The sequence below is a fragment of the Struthio camelus genome, chromosome 1, assembly GCF_040807025.1.
Source record: "Struthio camelus isolate bStrCam1 chromosome 1, bStrCam1.hap1, whole genome shotgun sequence".
Classification (NCBI taxonomy): Eukaryota; Metazoa; Chordata; class Aves; order Struthioniformes; family Struthionidae; genus Struthio; species Struthio camelus.
In genome coordinates this window covers 47908413-47930203 of record NC_090942.1, presented here as the reverse complement: position 1 = coordinate 47930203, position 21791 = coordinate 47908413, and the positions used below count along the sequence as shown (strand labels likewise).

The following is a 21791-nucleotide window of genomic DNA, read 5'->3' as shown; positions in this document are numbered from 1 at the left end:
CTTCTCCCCTCACCCACTCTCCACTTCTAAGTAATGGCCGGAGAGAAAAGCAAGAAGGAGCAGGGGGTGCCCAGAGAGTTGTATCCTGTTCTAATCACAGCCATGCAAGTCCTTCTTTATTTCAATTAATTTACTTTGCCTTTATGAACCTGAGAGACTGACTGTTGCTTTCAAAGAGGCTGACATTTCACTCATCTGAAGGAGCCTGGAATGTGACAGGGGAAAGGGAGGAGAAGTAAATCAAAGCAGATAGCAATTCTCCAGATGTAAAGTATTTTTCTTCCCCTCTATTTTTTTTTTTCCACCAGAAATGTCAGAAAGTCTGCTGACATTTTAATTCCTTTGTGATAGGCTGGGAGATGAGAGCCAAATCCTGCTGCCACTTCAGTCGACAGGATTTTTCCTATGGACTTTAAAGGGAGCAAAGCTGTCTTACACTCTGAAAAAAAAAATAAAAATAAGCAAAAGTATCAACAAACTGTAACTAAAACTAAGTGAAATGTACTCTTGTAACATCTCAAGATCAGTTACAGATTGAAACTGGCAAGCCTTGCTGGATAAGGTCTTTTTTTCTTCTCTTTTCAATTTGACCATAGCATAACAAAAGACAATTAGCAAGATTGACTCTTAACGGGGATATTTTCTAAATCTGGACTCTGCTGAAAGTGTTCCAGTACTTTTCCATGCTCTCTGCTAATCACCTAAGCTTCAAAATACTTTATTTGCTACCTTAAAAATTTCATTGAAACACTGGTTGATTTAAATAATCTGTGCACTTCTTTGAAAGCCCTATTAAACACCGTAATCCTGCTTCCAGCGACAGTTTTGGCAAAAATCTCTTTACCTTTAATAGGAATACACTTAGGTCCATAAAATAAAGGACTATCTCCCTTTCCCATTACATATGCTGTGGATTGATACACAAGTCCAATAAGCCCTACACAGACGTAGCAAAACAGAAGCGCTGACTCAGAGCAGCAGCACGGTGCTGAGAGAGTTAGGGCTACAAGTTCCATCTACAGCATGAATGGTCATATATTTCCCTCTCTGCACAGTGTGCTTAGAGATTTACCTCATGGCTTTAGTATAACAAATTTATTTTCCTCTACAGAGTTCCTCTTTTTCAAGTATTCATTTGTAAAGCATTAATTTTGCATGCAGGATTTTTAGAAACCAATAGAGTAGACATATTTGCTTAATAGTTTTATTCTTTTTTGCAGGTTCTATAATCATATTTCATCAACCAGTACAACGAAACATGTTTTTATATAGAAACCAAAACAAAGAGGGCTTGTTGAGCTTGATGTATGGTAAATCTATTTAGTTTATTCTTAAGTTTTATTGTTAAATATTATATTGCATTTGTTTAAGCAGACTTTCTGTATACCGTGATTTCTAGCATTCCACACACAGCAGCTTATTGTTGTGTCCTTTAAATATGGGAAATAAAAATGTTTTCGGTTTGCTATTAAAAAAAAAAAAAAGAAAGAAAGAAATTAAGAAAGGTTATTGCTATATTACATGGCCCAGGAAATATTGGCAGCATGCTCTTTGGCTTTCATCCGTAGAACTGCAATGCTGGAGGACCTCCTTTCAAATTCCGGCTTGGTTTCAAAAGCATGTCCATTGGTTGCCCCAGAAAGTAAAGAGTCAGTGAAAAAATTGTTGAGGGGCACATGGCTGAACTGATTCTGGTGGTTTGAAAAGCCTGTGTAGCCGGAATCTGTCCGGGGTGAATGGGAATAAGGTGTCATACAGGAGGAAGTATCTCGTGGTAGCATGCAGGAAGTAACCACAGAGCCGCTAGCCGCATTCCCTGCCCACAGATTGTTCTGAATCTGGAACATATAAAATGAATGAGATTAAATTTAGATATTTCGTCTCTTGTTTTCTGCATTATTTGTTTTGCTTCACTTAAAATATCCATAATTAGTTCTGCTCTGTAACAAGTACTTAACCAGTTCAGTGCAATCATATTAGAAAACACCATGAAGATACTACATGAACCAAAATACTGGATCATATGCCTTGGAGCTAGATCATTACATGAGTCAAAATGCTAGACCATATGCCTTGGAGCTACAGCTGCTAAATCGTATTCTCTGTTCCATCTTCCATTTACTCTGTGACTTTGCCCTGGGTATGCAACAGTGAACCTCAGCATGCCCATCAGTCCAGACAGTTGAAGGCTTTCAGTGGAAGCCTACAACGGAGTTCAAAGAAAAGGTGTCAAAGATTATGCAGTATCATAGCTGTTGTCATTATAAATCTTCTCCTACTCAGAAATTGGTCTCAATATGATGGAAAAAAATAGTGTAAAATGGTGAACAAAACAAACTAAGATTTCTCAAGCTATGAAGCCCAACAAATATTTAAAAAATGTAAATCTTGAATAGCCTTACACAGTTATTTTAAAACAAACAAATTCATAAAATACAAGCATGATTGATAGTACATTTACAAGTTCTTGCTACAGTTGTTTCATAGATGGCTTTAAGATAAAAATCCTTTTCATTATGTTGTTATACAAAAATCATACTTGAGGGCATTTCTTTCTCAGCTCTTAGCCTTAACTGGCTGCACTGTGTAGACCTGGAAAACATTGCAGGGCAGACTAGGAGAAAAACTTTGTGGTTACCAGCAATGTCTGCCGAAGATCTGGAGTAACCACGTATGCAAGCTTTGATGTGTAGTGCCTTCTATACTTAGCAGTCACTTAAAGCTTAACTTTGAGTCTCAGGCCTTCTCCATCTATATATACATGCTGTTTGTGGATATATATTTCTCTCATATTTATTATTTGATCAACAGACAGAAGGATTTTCAAGGCCTAGTACAAGTTAGCTCCTGTCATTATCCCTGACTGTACATTCTTTCATTCGTCCTCTCTTCTCTTCGCTGTAATCAAACTTCACATTCAGTCCTTCTCTGTTTTAAACTCTCCACTCTTTGTATCCCTCTGTCACTGCCATATGGATATACTCTGACCTTTTTTGTCATTTCTCACTTACACCTACCATTCTTCTACATAGCTTTATATTTCTTCTCTATCTTTACTTGCATCTCTTTCCCGAATGCTGATTTAAAAAAAAATCTAGAAACTGTAGTAGAGAAGAGAATATGATGATACAAGACATGTAGCCTTCATTCACAGTGGAGAACTTTGCCAAAAACCAAATTCTTTTCTTTTTCTTTCACTTTGCTAAACTTGCCTTCATCCTAAGAATCTGTTATCTGTTCAGTATACCATTGCTCTGATGCATTGGGATTGAGCCCACGTGTCTTTGTTTCTTCACTGCTGTATGTTGGAAGGACTATAATTACTCTTTGGTTAGCATGCAAAGTGAGTTCCCACTTCAGACTTAATTTTGCCTTCCCATTCCAGGTCCACAGACAAAGGAATTTTGGCTTGAAGATATGTAGGTTATCTCTGTGGCTGAGCGATTTTTTTTTCTGCCAAATTTGAGGTCAGTGGAAGTAATGAATTATGACAGTCACATGCACACACACATACACACGCACACACACACACAGTGAAAAAACGTTTCTAATGCTGAGTTGTTTTTTTTTCCCATTGTCCTATTACTTCGCAAGAGCACATACCCCCCAAACCACTAACAAACAGAAGAGATAAATTATGGTTCACTGAACTCATCTAGCTGAGATCTAGTGCAGATATAGAGGATGAGATAATTAGGCTCCTATTTTAAAAGTTAATATTTTGAAGTTACATGAGCATGGGTCATTAGGAGCTGACAAACTAATCCGGGCTCCTTGGCAGTTTCAGCGTTAGAAAAGAACCAGTCTGGGTCAATGTTCCAGCCCCGTTTCCTGTAAAAGGCTGGGGAACAGTCGGGGTAGCAACACGTCACCCCAGACTCTTGCTCTTCCTAGTCTCTCTGTTCACATGCACATGCATATGCACGCTTAAGACACCCACTCACACAAATGCAGCTTGCCTATCCACACACACGCGTGTGCACAGCTAGCCAGGCACACCTCAGGCATCTGTTCCTCCACGTCCTAGAGGTGCTGAGAGGTAAGGGAGTGAATAATGTGCCTGGGGGAGGAGATCAAGGATATTTCCTCCTTCTTGTGGGCCTTCTGAGATGTTCAGGAGGAAAGAGAACTCTCACTCTAGTGAGAGTTTCAGAGCTTTTTCAATCCCAGTACTTGCCTCCTCCCTTCAGCAGTTTTTAGAATATTCTCAAACATCAGACTCATGGGAGACCTTCCACAGCTTGCCGTGATCCTCAGCTACCTGAACCTATTTTGACTTGTAATCAGACAAACTTGTTCTTGGTCCTCAGAGAACAGGTAACTGATCTGGGGATTAAAGGATATGCCATATCTGGATCTATCTGAACCATTGCCTTGGTTATAGAAATTTGTCGCATGTAATAGCAGTCTCTGAAGGTTTCCAAAGAGAGCAATACATCTCTTATGGCTCAGCTCAGGGATCTCTGACTATCCTATTGCCTGGAAGATTTCTCATATCCTAAGATAAAGACATACAGGCTATGACAAAAAGGGAAAAGGGGATTTGCAATGTTTGGAAAGAGGAGAAGCATGTATGGCAACTGGAGAGTCACATAGTAATGCTCATAAGGCTTGCTGCCTCAAACTTATGGAGATTTGGAGTCACATAGGATGTGATGAAGGCACAGAGGAGAGTGGTTAAGAAAATTGCAGCTAAAAAAACTAAAAAAGCATGATGATATCTTCACAGAGCCTGAAAGCCCAAACTATATACATTCTATTCCAGTCATGAAGTGGACAAATCAGAAACTTGGTCATCCGCATGAAAACTTTCGTCTTTGTTATGTTCAGAAGCACTGGAATCTTTTATTTGTACTTTATTGTATTGCATGGTTGCTTATACATTTCTTGCAGCAGCAGTGACAGATTAAGCAACTGTTTGGGTGTTCTTTCCCTTTCTTCCTATAAAACAAGGTGCCCATTTCTATTCCCATACTGTTCCACTTAAGCTGTGCAGGTGCTGCTGTTTGCTGAATTGTAATAGGAAGCTGGCACGGTTAAACAATAATTTAGCAAAAAGGATACTGTTTTTTATACCTGAATAAAGCTCTGTAAGCAGGTTCACTGAACAGTGCCATAAACAGTACCAGCATAGCCAAGGGAAGAGTGTGGAGACAGGAGTCAGATGGGGACAATGGGGTGCTGTTTGGCACCCCCAGCTGCCAAAAAATGGCCAAGTAACCATGCCATACTGCTCTTTGAGAAAACCTGGCCTGTACCAACAACAATCCAAGTGTTATTAAACTCAGAAGTTGTGGGCCAGGCCATCAGCTCGTGGAAACTGGCTTAAGCTTACCTGAAGTGCCTGCCAGATTACTCAAGGTGAGGGTATGTCCTGTTATGCTCACAATAGATACTAATAAATACTTTTTTGCAAAAAGTATGTGGCATCTATTTTTCGCACTGCAGAATAAATGCAATGTCTTTTTAAAATATAAGATTTGGACTTCTTAAAGTGCTTAAAAGGGGAATGATCCAAGAAATAGAAAGCTAAGCTTTCGTAGTGCTGAATTTCTAATTTTAATTAATTATAAAGGTAGCAATTTTAAATACACACACACACACACACACACACACACACACACACACACACAATTGCATTCTTTCTGACGGCATTTCTGGGCCAAATGGTTAATCTCAGAACCTTCATAACAGAATCATTTTGCCCAGATGGGAACTAATGCATCTATGCAGCTCTAAAACATGAGCTAATTCTGAAGGTGCTCACCATCCCCAGAGCTAACTTATATAAGACAAAGTCTTATTTGTGTGACCCACTCAGATTGCTTTTTAAGACACCCTGTGCCAAATACTGCAATTGCCCAGGCTGCACAGATATAATTACTAGAAGAATTTTCCTCAAAATCTGTTTAAATGGGAACACACACAACTTACGCCTTTAATACGGACTTGATGGGCAGACTTCAAAAGGTTCAGAGGCCCAGTTTCAAAGTGTCCAATAACATATGTGGTCTGGAGGTATCACAAAATCAGTCTTTCCTTCCAGATTTCTATTAGTTTGGTCTGCAGCAAACTATAAATTTAGCACCACCAGTCTTCCTGATATTTTTATCCTAGACAAGCTTCTTTCAATTTAACTTCAGTGAGATTGCACAGGTGTAAATGAGAGCAGAATTCAGCCACAAATCCTAAAATATACCTGTGTCTTGTCAAAGAAGTATGTGAACAAACTACCAATTCTTAAAGCTTTCAGAGTGGTGCCCAACGTTCCCTCACTGGAGGAAGGAATCCAGGTTAGCAAACTGAAGTTCAGAAATGCCGTAAGTGGCTAGAAAAACTTTGCATCTTCTTTCACGAGACAGTTAAGCTTTTCAGAAGTATAATTATTATCAAATTTCTGTTCTTTAGCTGCTATACATGCAAATCATCCTGCCTGCATTTTAGTTGGCTCTCGGTATTATATCTTCAGTTTTTAGCAAGAAGTTACATCATAGATGTCTCATAGTGAAATTTAGGTGCGAAAGACATTCTTGTACTAAAAATAAATTCAGTAAAGTTTTACAATGAGTCAAAATTATCAGGCCTTCTTCTGGTATGTTGGAAGGAAAAGGGACATTATGTACATGAATTTAAAGAAAATATTTTTCCTCTTAAACTCTTGTGTGATCCACAAACTATATAAAAGGCAATTCAGAGACTGTGAATGAAGCTATACATACAGCACATCTCTGGTTTCTGTTAACATCACAAACAACTTGAGCTTTGCTCTTGTGGTTACCATGAAATTACCAGAGCCCTTCAATATATTTACCTACTGTATATTTTATACACACTCACACACACACACACATGCATCCTTCCCAATAGAAAAAAAAAAAATAGATTTCATAGCTGTGACAAGAATATAGCTGGAGAGTTATGGTTGTTAACATGATTACGATATCACGTCCTAAGAATATGACCTTCTACTTGACACTGCAGAGGAAAATTAGCTGGAGTAATAGGTCACCCCATTTGCTTTCATTGCTTTTCACTTTAAATTTTTGAGCTCCTGGAGTTTCAGTCTTCTTGTACAACGCTTGGATAAATTACATCAACTCAAATCTCCAATTTTTCTGAGAGTTTAGTTTACCTACCCTTAGTTCTTCCATCGCTAAATGGCTTTTCTTTTTTTTCTTTTTTCTTCCGTGTTATTTAGTTGCCTGCCTAGAGTCTCCTTGTAGCAGACACGCATAAGCACACACATTTTCTGTCTGAGTGGATGTGTGGTTTAGACCTTCACATGAAAAGAAGTGCTAATCTCTGTTAAGATCTCTAGATATGAGTGAGTAAATTATAATAAAGTAATTAGGTACTAAACCTTGGCTGTGTTCTCAGAATGATGCTAAGCATTGCAAGGGAGATAAGAGTGGCACTAACTGAGCAGTTAAGGATTTACCTGATTGTAGAAGGCATGTAAACATCAAAAAGATAGAATTGCTCTTTTTTTTTGTCATTCCTTCTTTTTCCCCAAAAAGAAACATCCTTGCACTGCCAGCAAATAAAAACATCCCGGGCTTGCACAAGAAGAGAGTTTAGTCAACTTAAACACAGCTACTCTAAACTGCTAGTTTACAGTTCATAATCGGTAGGCCGTTCCTGGTCCATCAGAACAACTCATGCCATCTGCCCTTGTCATAGTCTTTTTCTGGGGACTTCTCAGGAAGAGGCAAAGAATGGGCAGAGGTTTGCCATTACATACTGAGTATGCAGAATCATAGATTCGTAGAAAAATTGAGATTGAATAGGACCTCTGGGGTCACTAATCTAAACCCTTCTCACAGCTAACTTTTGAATTTAGATCAGGTTCCTCAAGCCATGCCCAATAAAGTTTTGAATATCTCCAGGTACAGAGATTCCACAATTTCTGTGAGCAACTTGTTCCAAGGCTTTACCACTCTCATTGTATTTTTTCCCATATATTGAGATAGAATTTTTCTTAATTTGTGATCATTACTGTACTGTAGAACAGCAAATCCAGCACTGGGCTTGGTGAACATGCCAAGATCATCTATGCTGTTAGGCACTTTAGGTTCAGGTAGCTATGAGAGAGCTGCAGCACACCATTCTCAGATATGCCTGTAAAAAGCAAAGTGACCCTTAGTAGCCAGAGGCTTATTTCATACCTTGGAAAATACTATTAAAAAGAAATTCCTATCCTAGAGTAACTCATTAGCCTTGTAATTAAACCCCAGTTAAAGCCACTCACAGAGTTCAAGGAATCCATGTTTTCACAAAAATACTGTAACAAGCAAAATGTTGAGACTCTGAGGACGACCACATACAGTGATGATTTAGAACCAAGAAAAAAATGAAAGTATAGTGCACAAACTACTTTGTGTAGAAGAGGCACCACCCAAAAAGATTAGAAGTGTTGTTCTTGTTGGAAGCTCAGTCACAGGAGTGCAACAGTCAGCACATATGTGGCAAGAGACACACTGTCCAGGTGGTGGCCCAGCCTGACTTCCATGCTGTCACAGCTAGACAGCATGAGTATACGATAAAATTTCTTTGAAGCTAGTTCAGATACGTCTACCACATCTACTCCTACTTAATCAGTGTGCCCATAGCCCTAGTGAACTATTGTGATTAACTGTCATTTATATGTCTATTACAGTTAAAAGAATTTTTAACTTATATAACATGTGGTATCTAATATATACCATATGAAAGATTTAATTGGAGCATGTAACTTTGATTATTGCTAATGAGAATTACCCATATGTACTAAGGCTAGAGCAGAACTGTAATGATGATCCAGGGGTTTAGTACATAACACATGTATATTGATAGCACTTCTACACTCTTTGGTTGCCAAAACAAATCATGTGATGCCATGATGTTCACCATATTTAATTTGATTTATCAATCTGGCAGATGGAACATACTTCAGCCTCTTCCCTCTTCTATTTTTGAGGGCTTCAACATTCTCCCTTCTTTCTGTACCCCCTTTCCTGCACTATTCCAATTCCCCATACTTCTAAAATCTTGCATCTCCTTGGTGTTCTCACCTAGATTTCACAATGCACAGCTGGATTTTCCAAGAAAAAATTAAATTCAGTCCTGTCCAACTCTTGCCTCTTGCTTGTATTTTCAAGTAAATACGAGGATCACAAAAAAAAAAAAATCTCAGAACTGCAAATTGTGTATGTGATCACAGAAAGGACAGTAGAACAGTAGGAGAGTATCAATCATTTTAGGAGAGCTTACAAGAATAATGACAAGTGAAACAGACTCAAAGAACAAACAAGACAAAAAGATGCAAATGAGGGTATGGGAAGAGGCTCATTGGGGGAAAATTGTTGCCCCTTATGTCTGCTTTTAAAGGATATAACTCAATTCAACTGTTTATTTATGTATGGATGTGCTTACATTTATGGAGATAATATCTATAAACTAAATTTATCTTACAGGGAAATCTGCAGGTCTACATGAGCTATGAATAATGTAAACTACCGATCAAAATTCCCCTCTTTTGTGTAAACAGAGAGGAGACGAAAAAAAATGAAAATTTCTCTCAGATTTTTTGGTCCCTTCCTATATGTTAAACCTTAAACATTAAGTCTGATAAAGTCCGGTACTCTTTGCAACATTAGTGTTCTCACAAGTCAGAGGACTTGACTTCTGTTTCACAGCAGAAGTAATCATGTGGACACCAATAAGGTAAGAGAGCAGCAAGGCTAAGCAGCCTTTTTTATTCTTCCTTTTCTGCACACAGTATATAGATCCACCTTAGGTAACTATAGATGTCTAGAGCCGAGCCAGACTATGGAAAGTAACAGACACTTTTGGAAGTCATTTTACCTTTATGTCTACTTTAGGAAGAAAAAAACTCCATTAACAAGATTTTCACTGACTTTAAAGGGAGCCTATCTCTAGCATAAAAGTCTATTTGATTAAGTTTCCTACACACAGGCACCTAATCTGGAGAACAACTGCCTCCCCTGAAAGGTGGATGCTTCCTGCATGTCCTGTATCCCGGCACCGTAACAGTGTCTCAGATAACCCAAGAGATCTTAACCAGTGCTTGACACTGTGTTTGGGTGACTGAAACAGGCCCCAGCATTTACCTCAGTGAACTGAAGTCAGTGTTTCCGTGGAGTGAATCTGCACTCGTTTTCCCCCTGCTAGGATGCTGCCTCTTAACTTTCACACCATCAGCAGAATATTGCTGGCTAATGAGGTGCAAAGTGTTTGGAATAAGAGCGTTATCCAGTGAACCGCTGCTGGCTGCACTTGAAAATGACTTGGAGCATAATGTGTTGCATCAGTAACAACAAATTTGAAGCCTGAATACTGAAACACAAATGAGATTGAAACGTCTCAACAAAATTAATTTTTAAAAAGGGTATATAAAATTTTTTCTAGAAAAATCTACTTTTCAGTATAATGTTATCAAAAGTTAAATATTTCGTCTGAATGAAAATTTGTTAACTTTGTGATATTTTTAATGCTAAAAATATCTAGTGTGTGGAAAATTTCAGCCGATGCTAGTCTTTACCGCTCGTCAATTTGATTTAATTTTATTTTATTTTTCCACTAGTATATTTTGCCAACAGGAGGTTCAGGAAGCCTAGAAAAATCATGTAAACAACAGATGATTGTCCCAAAATGTTATACTGACTGCTCTGCCCTGCAATCCAGGTGTTGCCAGTATAATTAATGGGAGAGCTATATTTCGCAGAACAACCAGCACCTACAGTCAACATACTGTAAAAATAATTTAGGTTAGATTGAATTAAGCAAAGCAATCTATTATGGTCTATAAAAAACAAAATTGTTTGTTACTATTTGAAGATTAAAACATGTAATTTAATAGCAAAGTTAGGCCGGATAATAGAAAATTCAGCGCTAGCCTTCCATGTGAAGTAAGTTGAAAAGATCGTTTCCTCACAGGAATATCTTTCAGGTTTATAGAGTCACACAATACATAAAGGTATTATGTTCTTAATTTGTACTTGATGAAGAGGGCTGGTGAAGAGATTAAGCAGGGGTCTCCACACCCTCTGTTGGCTGTAAAAGAGTCTGATTTTTCTGCTGGAGTGCAAATAGGATGTCTGTTTTGGGAACAGATCCATGATGGGGCTCCAAGAAGAAATCTTCAGACTGCAAATTCATATAATGCACAGCAGAAATTCACATTTTTTCTTACTCCTTCTGCCACACAGCAGTGAATATTCCAGCTTGATTTTATCCTTTTTGAACGTCATCCTATATTTTTTGCCAGCAACAGAAAATCTGTTTTCCTCCATGTTAGTAAAGGCTTCATAATCCAGCTCTAATCATCTGTGTTCTGCAATCCCCAAGAAAACCTCTTTTCTTGAAAGTATGGCCAAGTCTGTTTAATCTTGAGTGATGCCAGGATCACAATAAAAGTTCTTGCACACACAGAAAGCCCTAAATGAATGTTTGGTTTACTCTGTTGCATTAACTTTTCCATATGTGAGAATTCTCGGAGTAGTGAAATAATGGAATTGTTCTGGGAAGTCAATCTATAATAGTACCAAGACCAAAGATTCAGATCACAGTTTTAAATATCTCTTTCTTCCTTATCTGTAGGACAGTTTCATGAATTTATAAGTAAAGCATGTATTGTATGTTTACTTTCTATGACTGAGGCACTTATAAATGGAGATCTAGTTTAAAAAAATTGAATGTAGTGATGTTAGTGGTCATTGTGTTTTTAATATGAATTTTCATTTTCTCAAGTATTCTCCCTGTGACTAAGTTACATACATGGTACGTATACAGTTTTACTGAGGGTGAAGATTTAGGAATGTGAAAGACATTACCATGAGGTTAACAAGAATGTCAACTTACATCAGATGTTCTGCGATAATTGCCAGGATACATATTCATGCTCCAGCATATTGTAAAGTAGCTTTCTTCTTCACTGAGGAATAAGATATCTTCCTTTTATCATGGAGCCAAACTATGCACACAAGAACTCATCCAAAATACCCAATATACAGTGGGCTCAGACCTTAGTTTAGCTCCTTGTTTGTATGCGTGAAGTTCTATTGCAGAATAAATTAAATAAAACCCTCACAAAACTAAGTAAAAATGCTCACACATGACCCTAATTATGTGACTCCCCCTTGGAGTTAAATTAGTACAAGTTTCTCATGTAGATTACAAGAGTCTGTTAATGTGTGTGTGCCTGTCTATTTATCTGCAGCTTGTAGGCGTATGACTGTGTGCGAGTACTGCATGTTTATTTGTTTATAGATGAGTGCACATTTTATACTCCTATACATTTCAGAGATGCTTTATTTAAGATTATGCTATCAATATTTCCATTTAAACCTGCTTTTTTTAGGAATTTATGAATCAGTGATAAATAGTTTTACTAGGCTGAAACTTAGGTGTGGCATCAGCCTAGGAAAAACACTTTTTACCAAGTGCATAAAAAACAAATGCAATGAATTCATTCATCTTTTTTAACAATCTGAAAATACAGAATAGACATTTCATTAATTTCAGAATTTTGTTGGCAGTGTTCTCCTATAAATCAAAAGTGTTTCTTTTTTAGAAAAATTAATTTTGGCTCAACCATTTTAAATATCTACCAATGACTTGCTTAATTTCATCATCTTATACTAATGAAGCTCCAGACAGCTGGAAAATATTGTAGATGAAGTCTTACTTAAAATACAAAATGAGCTTGCAGACAGGTAATTTAGTCTAGAAAACTGAGTCAGGGATAGAAAGCCCAAAGCCTAAGTCCTATTCCTTCTGTGCCTGGTCACCTATCATGATACTACAGAGAAGTCATAAAGGCCTTCAAAAGATACTTAGACTACTTGAGTGAGATCAGTGGGTATCTGTGCACCTATATTTCCAAGAATCTGCCTAGGAGTGCTTAATTTTTTTTGCAACACACACCTTTCTTACCTAGGTAAGTCTCAGATAAGTATTGTGTCCTCCTACACAATACTATATACAGTGTTTTATGTAATGGTTTCTGATGTAATTTGGGCTAACACACTAGTGCATGATGAAATATTAAGAGGTAGAAAGATAGGTGCCAGCAGACCTGAAATAATTCTGCCTGAGTTATAAGCTGGTGGAATACAAGCCAGCTCTAGTTCAGAAACCATACCGAAGAACACTTAACTTTCTGAGAGACACATCACCTTAATTTGGCTACAGGACCAAGAAACTTAGGTTTGAGACCTCTGGTTCAAAGCTAATCACATTCAGCCAACACTGAGTATGAGCAAAGTAAGTCCATGTAGGCATATATGTCAATGATGCTTTTAAATATGACCATGTTACTGAGTCTGGCAAAGACATTGTTACCTGATCAACTAGAACACCAAGATACCAGAGGTGGAAAGATGTTACTGCAGAGACCCATAATAGATTTTTTTTTTAATGTAGTTAAAATAATGGGAAGCAAGGGAGATGAAAAGCAAAGCCTGTAAAAATAAAAGTATTAAATGCACTAAAACAGTCAGGCAGAAAAAAAAATAACACAGAGTGAGGTAAGGTAGGAAACAAATGGACTTGAGGATAGAAATAGAAGATTAAGATCTCATCACATGCATAGTCTCATCTGACTATGCAATAAGGGAGGAATAGCAGGGAAAAAGAAATGAGACAAGCTAGTATCATCCAAGAGAGATTTTCTGTCTCTCTGAATCTTTCTCCAGTCATATAGATTCAGTCCTGATTGTACACGGCCATAAAGTGGCTTCATGACAGTAGAAGACTTGTTGAATTCAACGATCTACTCAGATTCATAAAGGAATGTGCATGTTTAACAGGTTTGGGGAATCACAAGCAAGTTGCCTGGATGTCATGTAATTCATGCTTCATCTTATCAAAACATACAAGACCAGAGTGGTCAAGACACTTGTGTCTGTGAATGTATTTACCCGACAAGTTAAATCCTGGCCGTACTGTGGTCAAAATGGCAATATTCCTATCAATCTCAGTGGGTCTAGCCTTCACCCAGAATGTGTATATTGACCTTTAAGTGATTTAAATCCCCACATAATTTTACATGAAGAAGAACATAAGCTGCACAGCCATATTGCCAACTCTTTGGGTACAATTCATCCATTATAACTTATGTAAAATTCTACAGCTCTTAAAATCATTCTTTAAAAAAATACTTGTATTCTGAGAGCTAATTATTCATGTGAGATGTTGGAACTGTTGTTCACAATGGCAGCGCCTGTGGCGACAGTTTTTCATATTTATAAAGAGCACAGAAAGATAAACACAGTAAAGTCTTCACGGATCTTCTGTGCAGGTATATGCCTGGGGATGGAAGAGAAGATAAAGAGAGAAGTGAAGTGCTATTTGGTCTTTACCATACCTGAGAGTAGCTGTCAGTCCTTGGAAGAACAGATATATCATAGGTGGCAGCAAAATGGCTCTTAGCTTGCTGGATCTGACCATAACGTTCTCTTTTCCTCCATTTTGCTCTTCTATTCTGGAACCAAACCTACAGCAAACGAGGAAATAACCATGAAGGTAAGTTCACTCACTTACTGTCTAAAGAGTCTTACCAAAAAGCCAAGAGACTTTGGCCAGTAGTTTTCAAAAAGTCTGTGTATCTAGGAAAGAGAAGTCCTCTGCCTGAAAATAAACAACTTGCAGTCCCTGTTAAACATAAATCTTCTGAATATCAGATCTGCTTAAGCTACTTCTGGCTATTTTAAAGTATATATTATTTCCTTTCCACTGTTCCAAAAATAAGCTGAGGATGCTGGCCCAAGCTGCTTAGAGCTGTCAGGAAGTGCCAATTTTGAGAGAGTTGAACTTTTTAGAGGAACATCTCCAAGCAGCAGCAGGTCACACTGTAAAAAAAAAAACTTTCTCCTAAGTTTGCATGCTCACTGACTTGATGTGACAGCCCTCACACTGGCTTTTAGAGAAATACATAATCTTTATTAAACACTGTAACAAAAAGGCAAGAAAAGCTAGCTGCCAGGACTATAGTCTATGTTAAAAAAAAGGCTTCAGTGAGGCAGGGCCACAGATAACAATGAAGGAAAATAATAAATAATAATGAGATTGCAGACAATTTAAAACTACTGTGACATTTTTCATCTTTTTTGTTAGGAAACAAGTTTCTGCCAGTGGAAGACTAAAAATGGTATTTTGCACCTACTTTCTGAAACAATTTAGATTTAGATCTGAAACAATGTCGTGCTGGTCAACTAAAAGTTTCCTATATGCTAAAATAGCCTTTGGATTCATCCAGTAGTTTGAGCACCATGTGTTATCTCAAAGCACATTTCTTGCTGCCACTGGTATCTAACTAGGTTCTGTGGGCATCAAAAATATTCTCCTCTTTCCATTAATTTAGCTTGGAGGAGCCCAGGCTAAAAACTAGCTGAAGAGAATTACTCTGATGAATTAAAGGGATTGCTAGGAAAAGTAACTGTTTCCTTATAAAAGTAATATTATCCAATTAAGTCCTTATTATTCCGCTATAAACAAATTTATTCCAACTCTTTCAAAATAAATCATACCACTAATAACACTGCTTTTTTTATTTGAGCAATAGGGTTGGTTAATATTCTTGCTAAATGGATCGTGAACAGATTTAGATTGACACGGTGTACGAATAGATCTATTTTTGATTGACACTGCTCATGAATCACATTTTGAGGGATATTTTGTGATACCTGATAGTGAAATATTTAAAATAAAACTGCCTGTTGGACAATGCAATTTTTGGTCTGATCTCTGGAGAACTTAAGAAAAAGGGATGTAATTTTGCTTATTGCGATTCCCAATAACTCGTTACAAATTTAGTACATTTTAAAATGTACTCAGCAGTCAAAGCAAGGCCAATGCAACTGCTAAGTATGTATTGTTAGGGACCTTGTTGTTAAATTTGTATTATTTATTATGCCTGAGGCTCAGCGAAAAGAAAGAAAAAATTATCCTGTCTCCCCAGGAGGCACCAAGAACACACTAAGGGAATTTAGTAATGAGGCTCTTTCATTGAAAAAAGACCTCGACAATCTCCTTAAAATGGGTGCCAATTACTACACTGACATGCAGCAGGAAAGAGAACAACTTCGATAAATTAGGTTCAGGTTGGCTCTCTCTGCATGTATGCAGGACAAAAATTAAATTGGATCTTGATGAAATGGCGGTGAAGGGAAATGTGGGTAAGGTATCCAGCTGGTCACTCTGCTAAACTAAATCAAATAATTTGCTTGAATTTATGTAACTAAAGGAGAAAAAAAAAAGCATACTTATTTTTTCCTTTGACAATCCCGCAAAATGTTTCTATTTACATCGCTTTACTAGAAACTGACTTTTGGCAGAGATAAAGTAACCATTTGCCTCCACAAAGCTATGTAAAAATCTGCTGCTTGTTATCCTTGAATTGCCAGATGCTTGCCTCTAATGATGTAAGGCCTTTTAAATTGCTTAATCTTGTGATGGAATACTGTTGCTACTCTGGATTAAAATGATCACCATTTCCTTTCATATTTGGCTTATCAGAAATGCAAAGATCAGTTGTTTTTTAAGCAAAGGATACATGTGTATAAATAAAATAAAAATTGATGTATTCTGTGAAAGTCCAGTGCAGACACACAGAAGTTTTCACATTTTCTCTCTTAATTTTAATATTGTTACTGTACAAAGTTTCTGTAACTCAGAAGAAAGTCAATTGGTTGATTTTAACAGCTTTGTCATGTCTATTAATCTATTCTGGGAGTAGTTTGATGATTCCAGATCTATGCAACTGGAAGAACAGTGGTTGAACATTAAACAAGCATTTTTTTTTAAATCAGAATAATTCCTCATGAATGGAAGTCATATTTAGAAAGATCTCCCAAATTCTGAAGGAAAGGGATTCCACAGAGCCTGAAGAGTTAAAAGCCACTGAATGAAATTCCATTGACACCACTTATATTGTATCAATGTCAGTGATGGAAGAATTTGGACTCTGCTTTCAGATGACAGCAGTGAATATGCCAGCTGGTTGAATAGACATGAAAAGAACATTTATTTATAAAATTAATTAGCTGAGTTGGTTTCTGAAAGTGATCTTGGTTTAATTTTAGTTGTATGCATGTGCACTGATGTCTATTTCTTTATATACATGTGTGAGTACGTGCTTAATTACAAGTTGTGAAGTTGTTATCATATTCTAGTCACTAAATTAAAAAAATTAATCCCAGTCTGTAAGTAACTACAGGACTGCTATTCCCTAAGCTGAAATGAGGAGTATTACTGGAACGGGGAAGATCTCTAAAAATAGGACAAACTTGCAAAATGCAGCTCACACCCTTTTCTGCGGGAAGATCTCTTAAGGGGGAAAAGGCTATCTTTCCTGTGTATTTAGCTTCTTTTCTCACCATTACACATTCAAAACCATAAATATTGTCGAGGTTACTGTACATGCACATACTGAATAAATCAACTTTATATGTAGTTAAGATACTCAAATACAGCACTAAGTGGTCAACAGTATGTTTCACTCTTAAAATTAGAATAACATAAATTGGTTATGGAAGTTTAAAAACATGCAAATGTACTTCCCAGTTTTGCAAGCATTAAGCTCATTTCATTGTACAGAGCTGAAAAGATTGAGTTCCCACCATACACAGATACGCACACACGCACGCACACACTCATGCACGCACACACGCATATATGTATGTATACACACATGCATATATACACACACACAGATGCACATATATATGCAGTTTCACTGCCTACTGTTTGGTTAGAAATGAGGAATTTGATTATTTTTTAGGTTCATATTTCTCATTTCATAACACACACAGAATCCTCTGGTTGAGTTCTGCATCATCACTAGTCTGAACTACTACATCTCCCTTTAATAGAGTCTTTACACATTAACGCTCTACGTATTCACTGCCTGGAATTCTGACTATAAAACAGGACTACCAGAGATCAAGACTACTTCTGTATATGTCATTTTCTTGTCCTTTAAACAAGTTTCTAGAGCAGTAACACGAGTTATTTTATAAACAACCAGTTATTTTATCACTGTAGCGTAACACCTAATATCTATAAAGAAATAAAACAAAACAAGCTATTTACTATAGCTTTGTGGGCTTTCATACAATCCCCGAGAGCGTCCTTGATCAATTCCCACAATGCATAACCTGCCACGGAAACGCTGAGGTTTGGTTCCTACCTGGACTCTGGCCTCAGTGAGCTCTGTTCTCAGAGCTAGCTGTTCTCTTACATAGACATCGGGGTAATGAGTTTTCTGGAAAACTTTCTCCAGTTCCTCCAGCTGCAAACTGGTGAAAGTTGTTCTGTGCCTCCTCTTCTTACTGCTGGAGACGTTGCTGTCACACTTATCACCGAGTTCATCCAGGTCGCCCTTCTCCTGCATCCCTTTCACTGGAGACATCCTGAGATTGTTGCAATTGTCCATGGGCCTGTTCAGCTCTGTGTGAAGAGGCTGTCCTTCCACTTTAGTAATTCCATAGTTCACTGTACACGGGGTGGGGGAGGGAAACGACTGGTTAAACGGGGGTTTCAGACCCAAGGGTTCATATAAAACAGTTTCATAAGGATTCGGGTCCTATGCAATTACTTATTTCTACATGAGATTATGGAAAAGGAATCGATAATATTAAACACAAACAGGATAAAAGTATTAAGCCACCTAGAATTTTAACTGAGAACTGTTTTCAACAGTATCATCTAAATTTTTGTGGGGTAAGGAGACTACATGAGAATTCTAGAATATTTTTATTCTGCATCTAAAACAGATAATCATCTATGAAATCAGCTCCAACTGGAGTTGCCCAGATAAGGAATCTTAGCCCAAAACAGATTTTTATATAAATTAAGTAGCATAAAGCTATTGGCAAATGCTCCTTAAACTCGGAAGTAGATAAACGAAACCCTCTCAATTTATATGAAAACAACTATAAAATAAATTAAAAAGGTGTAAACTGACAAATCAAGAAGCAAATGAAACTGAAGATTAACCTCACTTTACAAACTCAATAGGATCCTCATACTTCCTCTCGGATTTGTAAAGTGGAATTGTTTCCAATTAAGTTTGTTATGGTTACAAAATACAGAGAGTTTCTGCAAAATGTTAACTAGATTGTTTCATATACTTTGTATCAGGCTGCAGGAACTGTTTGTCTTTAGGTAAAACCTGAGTGGTAGAGATAAGAAATATTCTTCCGTAGTTTCTTAATAAGAAATGAAAATAGTTTATATTTTTCTATTTTTACATATCTCACATCACTTAAAAAACATGCAATATGTTACGAGATTCGAAATGACTTTTTTTTTTTCAGAGACAGGCAAAAAAGTTAAAATCACTATTGTAATAAAAACCTATAAAGTTGACATGCAACTTACGATAAGAAGCTTGATTGGGATTTTTTTTTTTTAAATTCTCAGTAATTTCTTTTCTTTCAGTTCGAGGTGATTTTAACTAAACACTCCGAGGTGATTTTAACTAAACACAATTTTAAATACTTACCATCAATATATAGATCGGAAATGCCCCAAAGCCCCCAAGGCACACATTAAACGAGCTAATTAAGAAAAACTTCAATCTATAAATCAATTTTCTGCAGTTTTTCTAAGCTGCGTTTGCAGAAGTCTGTCATTATTTCCTGTGAACTATTTCATGCAAAAAGGGTGTTCTCAGAAAATACTTCAAGACCTACATAAAGTCAAAAAATGTAAGATATCGTTAGTCTCATTATTGCAATTGATTTTAACAGTATTTTCTGACCCTCTGCTAGACAAGATATTTTACATTAAGTTTCATAAGCATTGAATTATTATATTTTTTAAGTAATGGGTAAAATTATAAGCTGTGCACAAAATAGAATGATCGGCGTTGTCGTTTGCCAAGCAGCTGCGGGGGGGGGGGGGGGGGGGGGAAGGGGGGAAGAGAATATTTTACAAAGCGATTTGAATTAATTGCTTTTTTTTAACCTACATTATGAACCGGGAGGTCTGCGCGCTGCCTATTATTTAGTAACACGGCAGTAAAGCTTTGTCGCTGCAGACATTGCTATTTCAATGCATAAAACACGACCGAAAACACGACCTCCCGTTTCCATCTTCTAACGGGACCGAGCAGACTGACAAGCGCTACGTGCACAGCTCGCCGCAGCCCGCGGCTGCGTTTCTCTGAAAATTTGTGAGGATGGGGGAAAAAATAATAATAATAATAAAAAAGAAAAAGAAATCGCCGGCCGCCGCTGCGGCAGGGCCCGAGGAGGACCCCGAGGAGGGGGCTGGCGGGGCGGCGCGGGGGCTCCGCGGGACGGCGCGGGGGCCGGGGCAGGCGGGCGGTTTCCTGCCGGCGCCGCGGGGCTCCTCGGCCGCGGCGGGGCCCTTCGCGCCGCCGCCGCCCCCCGCGCTGCCGGCGCTCCCGGGCCGCGGCGGCGCCGGGGCCGGCGGTGCTCGGCGCTGCGCCCTCAGCCCTCAGCGCGGGCCGATGAGGAGCCAGCCTGGGGGCAGCAGCCTTCCTGGGGCGGGCAGAAAGGGCAGCAGCCGGCCGGACAGCCCCAAAAGGAAAAAAAAAAAAAAAAAAAACGCTTCAAACTGGGCGATCGCCTTTTCCCCTTGATTTTTTATTATCGGCATTTTTTTTTTTTTTACCTGACAGCGCCTCACGTACCAGCGCCCAAAGGCTGCGAGGCTCCCGTCGGTCTCCCCGGGCTGGAGGAGCCCTGGCCTGCCCGGGACGCCTCCAGCGAGGGCGAAGCGCAAGAGTGCGAATAAGCCTAGGATGGAGACTCACCGTTATTGTCCTGGCAGGGTGAGGTTCTCTCCAGCCTCACATGATGCTCAGCCCTTTGCAGAGGGTTGAAGGCCTGCACGCATTTGCTGCCTGACGTTTTGCTGTAAAAGGACTCATTGTCCAAAGTTTCCATAACGTGCTCCAAAGTGCCTCCTGCTCCCATGTAAAAGTCACTGTTCTTGCTCGGCTGGCTCTTCAGGGCAAACTTCTCGCTCAGAAAATCCATAATCATCTAAGGCTGCTTGAGAGCCTCTTCCCTAGACAGAGGCCAGACTGTGAGCAGGGGAGGGAGGGAGAGTGGGTGAGCAGATGGAAGGGAAGGAGGGAGGGAGGGAGGGAAGGAGGGAGGGAAAGACCTTCAGAGCTCAAGGAGCTGCTTTGCCTCTGAGCCTTTGATTTGTCTTGTCTTGAAAGGGGAACCCGAAGTTGCTTTTATATCTTGAAGCTCAGCAGGGCTCCTGGTGCAACCTCCCATTTCTAATGAATATGAAAATAGGCAAGCAGTGTAACTCCACCCCAGGTCCCCCAAGACCTAATCCCAACACAGGAGGGAGTTCCAGGCCCATTTTAGACAGACAGATCCGTTCCAGACGGACAGACACACAGCCCAGCGGGGAGGGTGAGTGGAGAAAAGGAGGGAGGACACATGAAAAGGACATTTCCCCTTCGCAGCAGACTCACATTTCTCCAAGCATTTTGGAAGGCAAATCATTCCCCTCCCCTCTCTCCCCCAGCTCCCCGAGAGGTTTAGAGCGAGGTAATGTCAGAGACAAACTCCTTCAGGTAATGTCAGAGGCGAACTCCTTCGAGAAAAGGGTCGTCTTTAACCGATCTGATTAATACCTCGGCAGCTGCAGTCCTGTTCTCTGAATCTGTAAGACTGAGAGCTGGCGCTCCTTCTTTATTAAAAGTTCAGGAGTTTCGGCCCAAAGTTAAAGTGAGAAAGAAATACTATGGGGTGTTGTTCGTGTTGTGGGAATGGAAAATCGGGGGACTTAAAAACAAAATA

At 38.7% G+C, this 21791-nt stretch overlaps 1 protein-coding gene across 1 annotated transcript; it reads right to left on the bottom strand.

Moving 5' to 3' along the window:
• Nucleotides 1-1193: 1193 nt before the first annotated feature.
• On the bottom strand, nucleotides 1194-21191 carry ALX1 (ALX homeobox 1). The gene is made up of 4 exons (XM_009674581.2): nucleotides 20783-21191; nucleotides 18188-18492; nucleotides 14366-14494; nucleotides 1194-1838 (listed from the first exon to the last, which is right to left on the bottom strand). The coding sequence occupies exons 1-4, from the start codon at nucleotides 21012-21014 to the stop codon at nucleotides 1518-1520; spliced, it is 987 nt and encodes a 328-aa protein (XP_009672876.1). The 5' UTR covers nucleotides 21015-21191; the 3' UTR covers nucleotides 1194-1517.
• Nucleotides 21192-21791: the final 600 nt, after the last annotated feature.

Coding starts and splice junctions, on each gene's coding strand:
- ALX1 (XM_009674581.2), bottom strand. CDS start 21,014: ATGATTATGGATTTTCTGAGCGAGAAGTTTGCCCTGAAGAGCCAGCCG. Junction 18,493..20,782: donor ACCCTGCCAGGACAATAACG/GTGAGTCTCCAT, acceptor CCCCGTGTACAG/TGAACTATGGAATTACTAAA. Junction 1,839..14,365: donor GGACTGACAGCTACTCTCAG/GTATGGTAAAGA, acceptor TATATGTTCCAG/ATTCAGAACAATCTGTGGGC.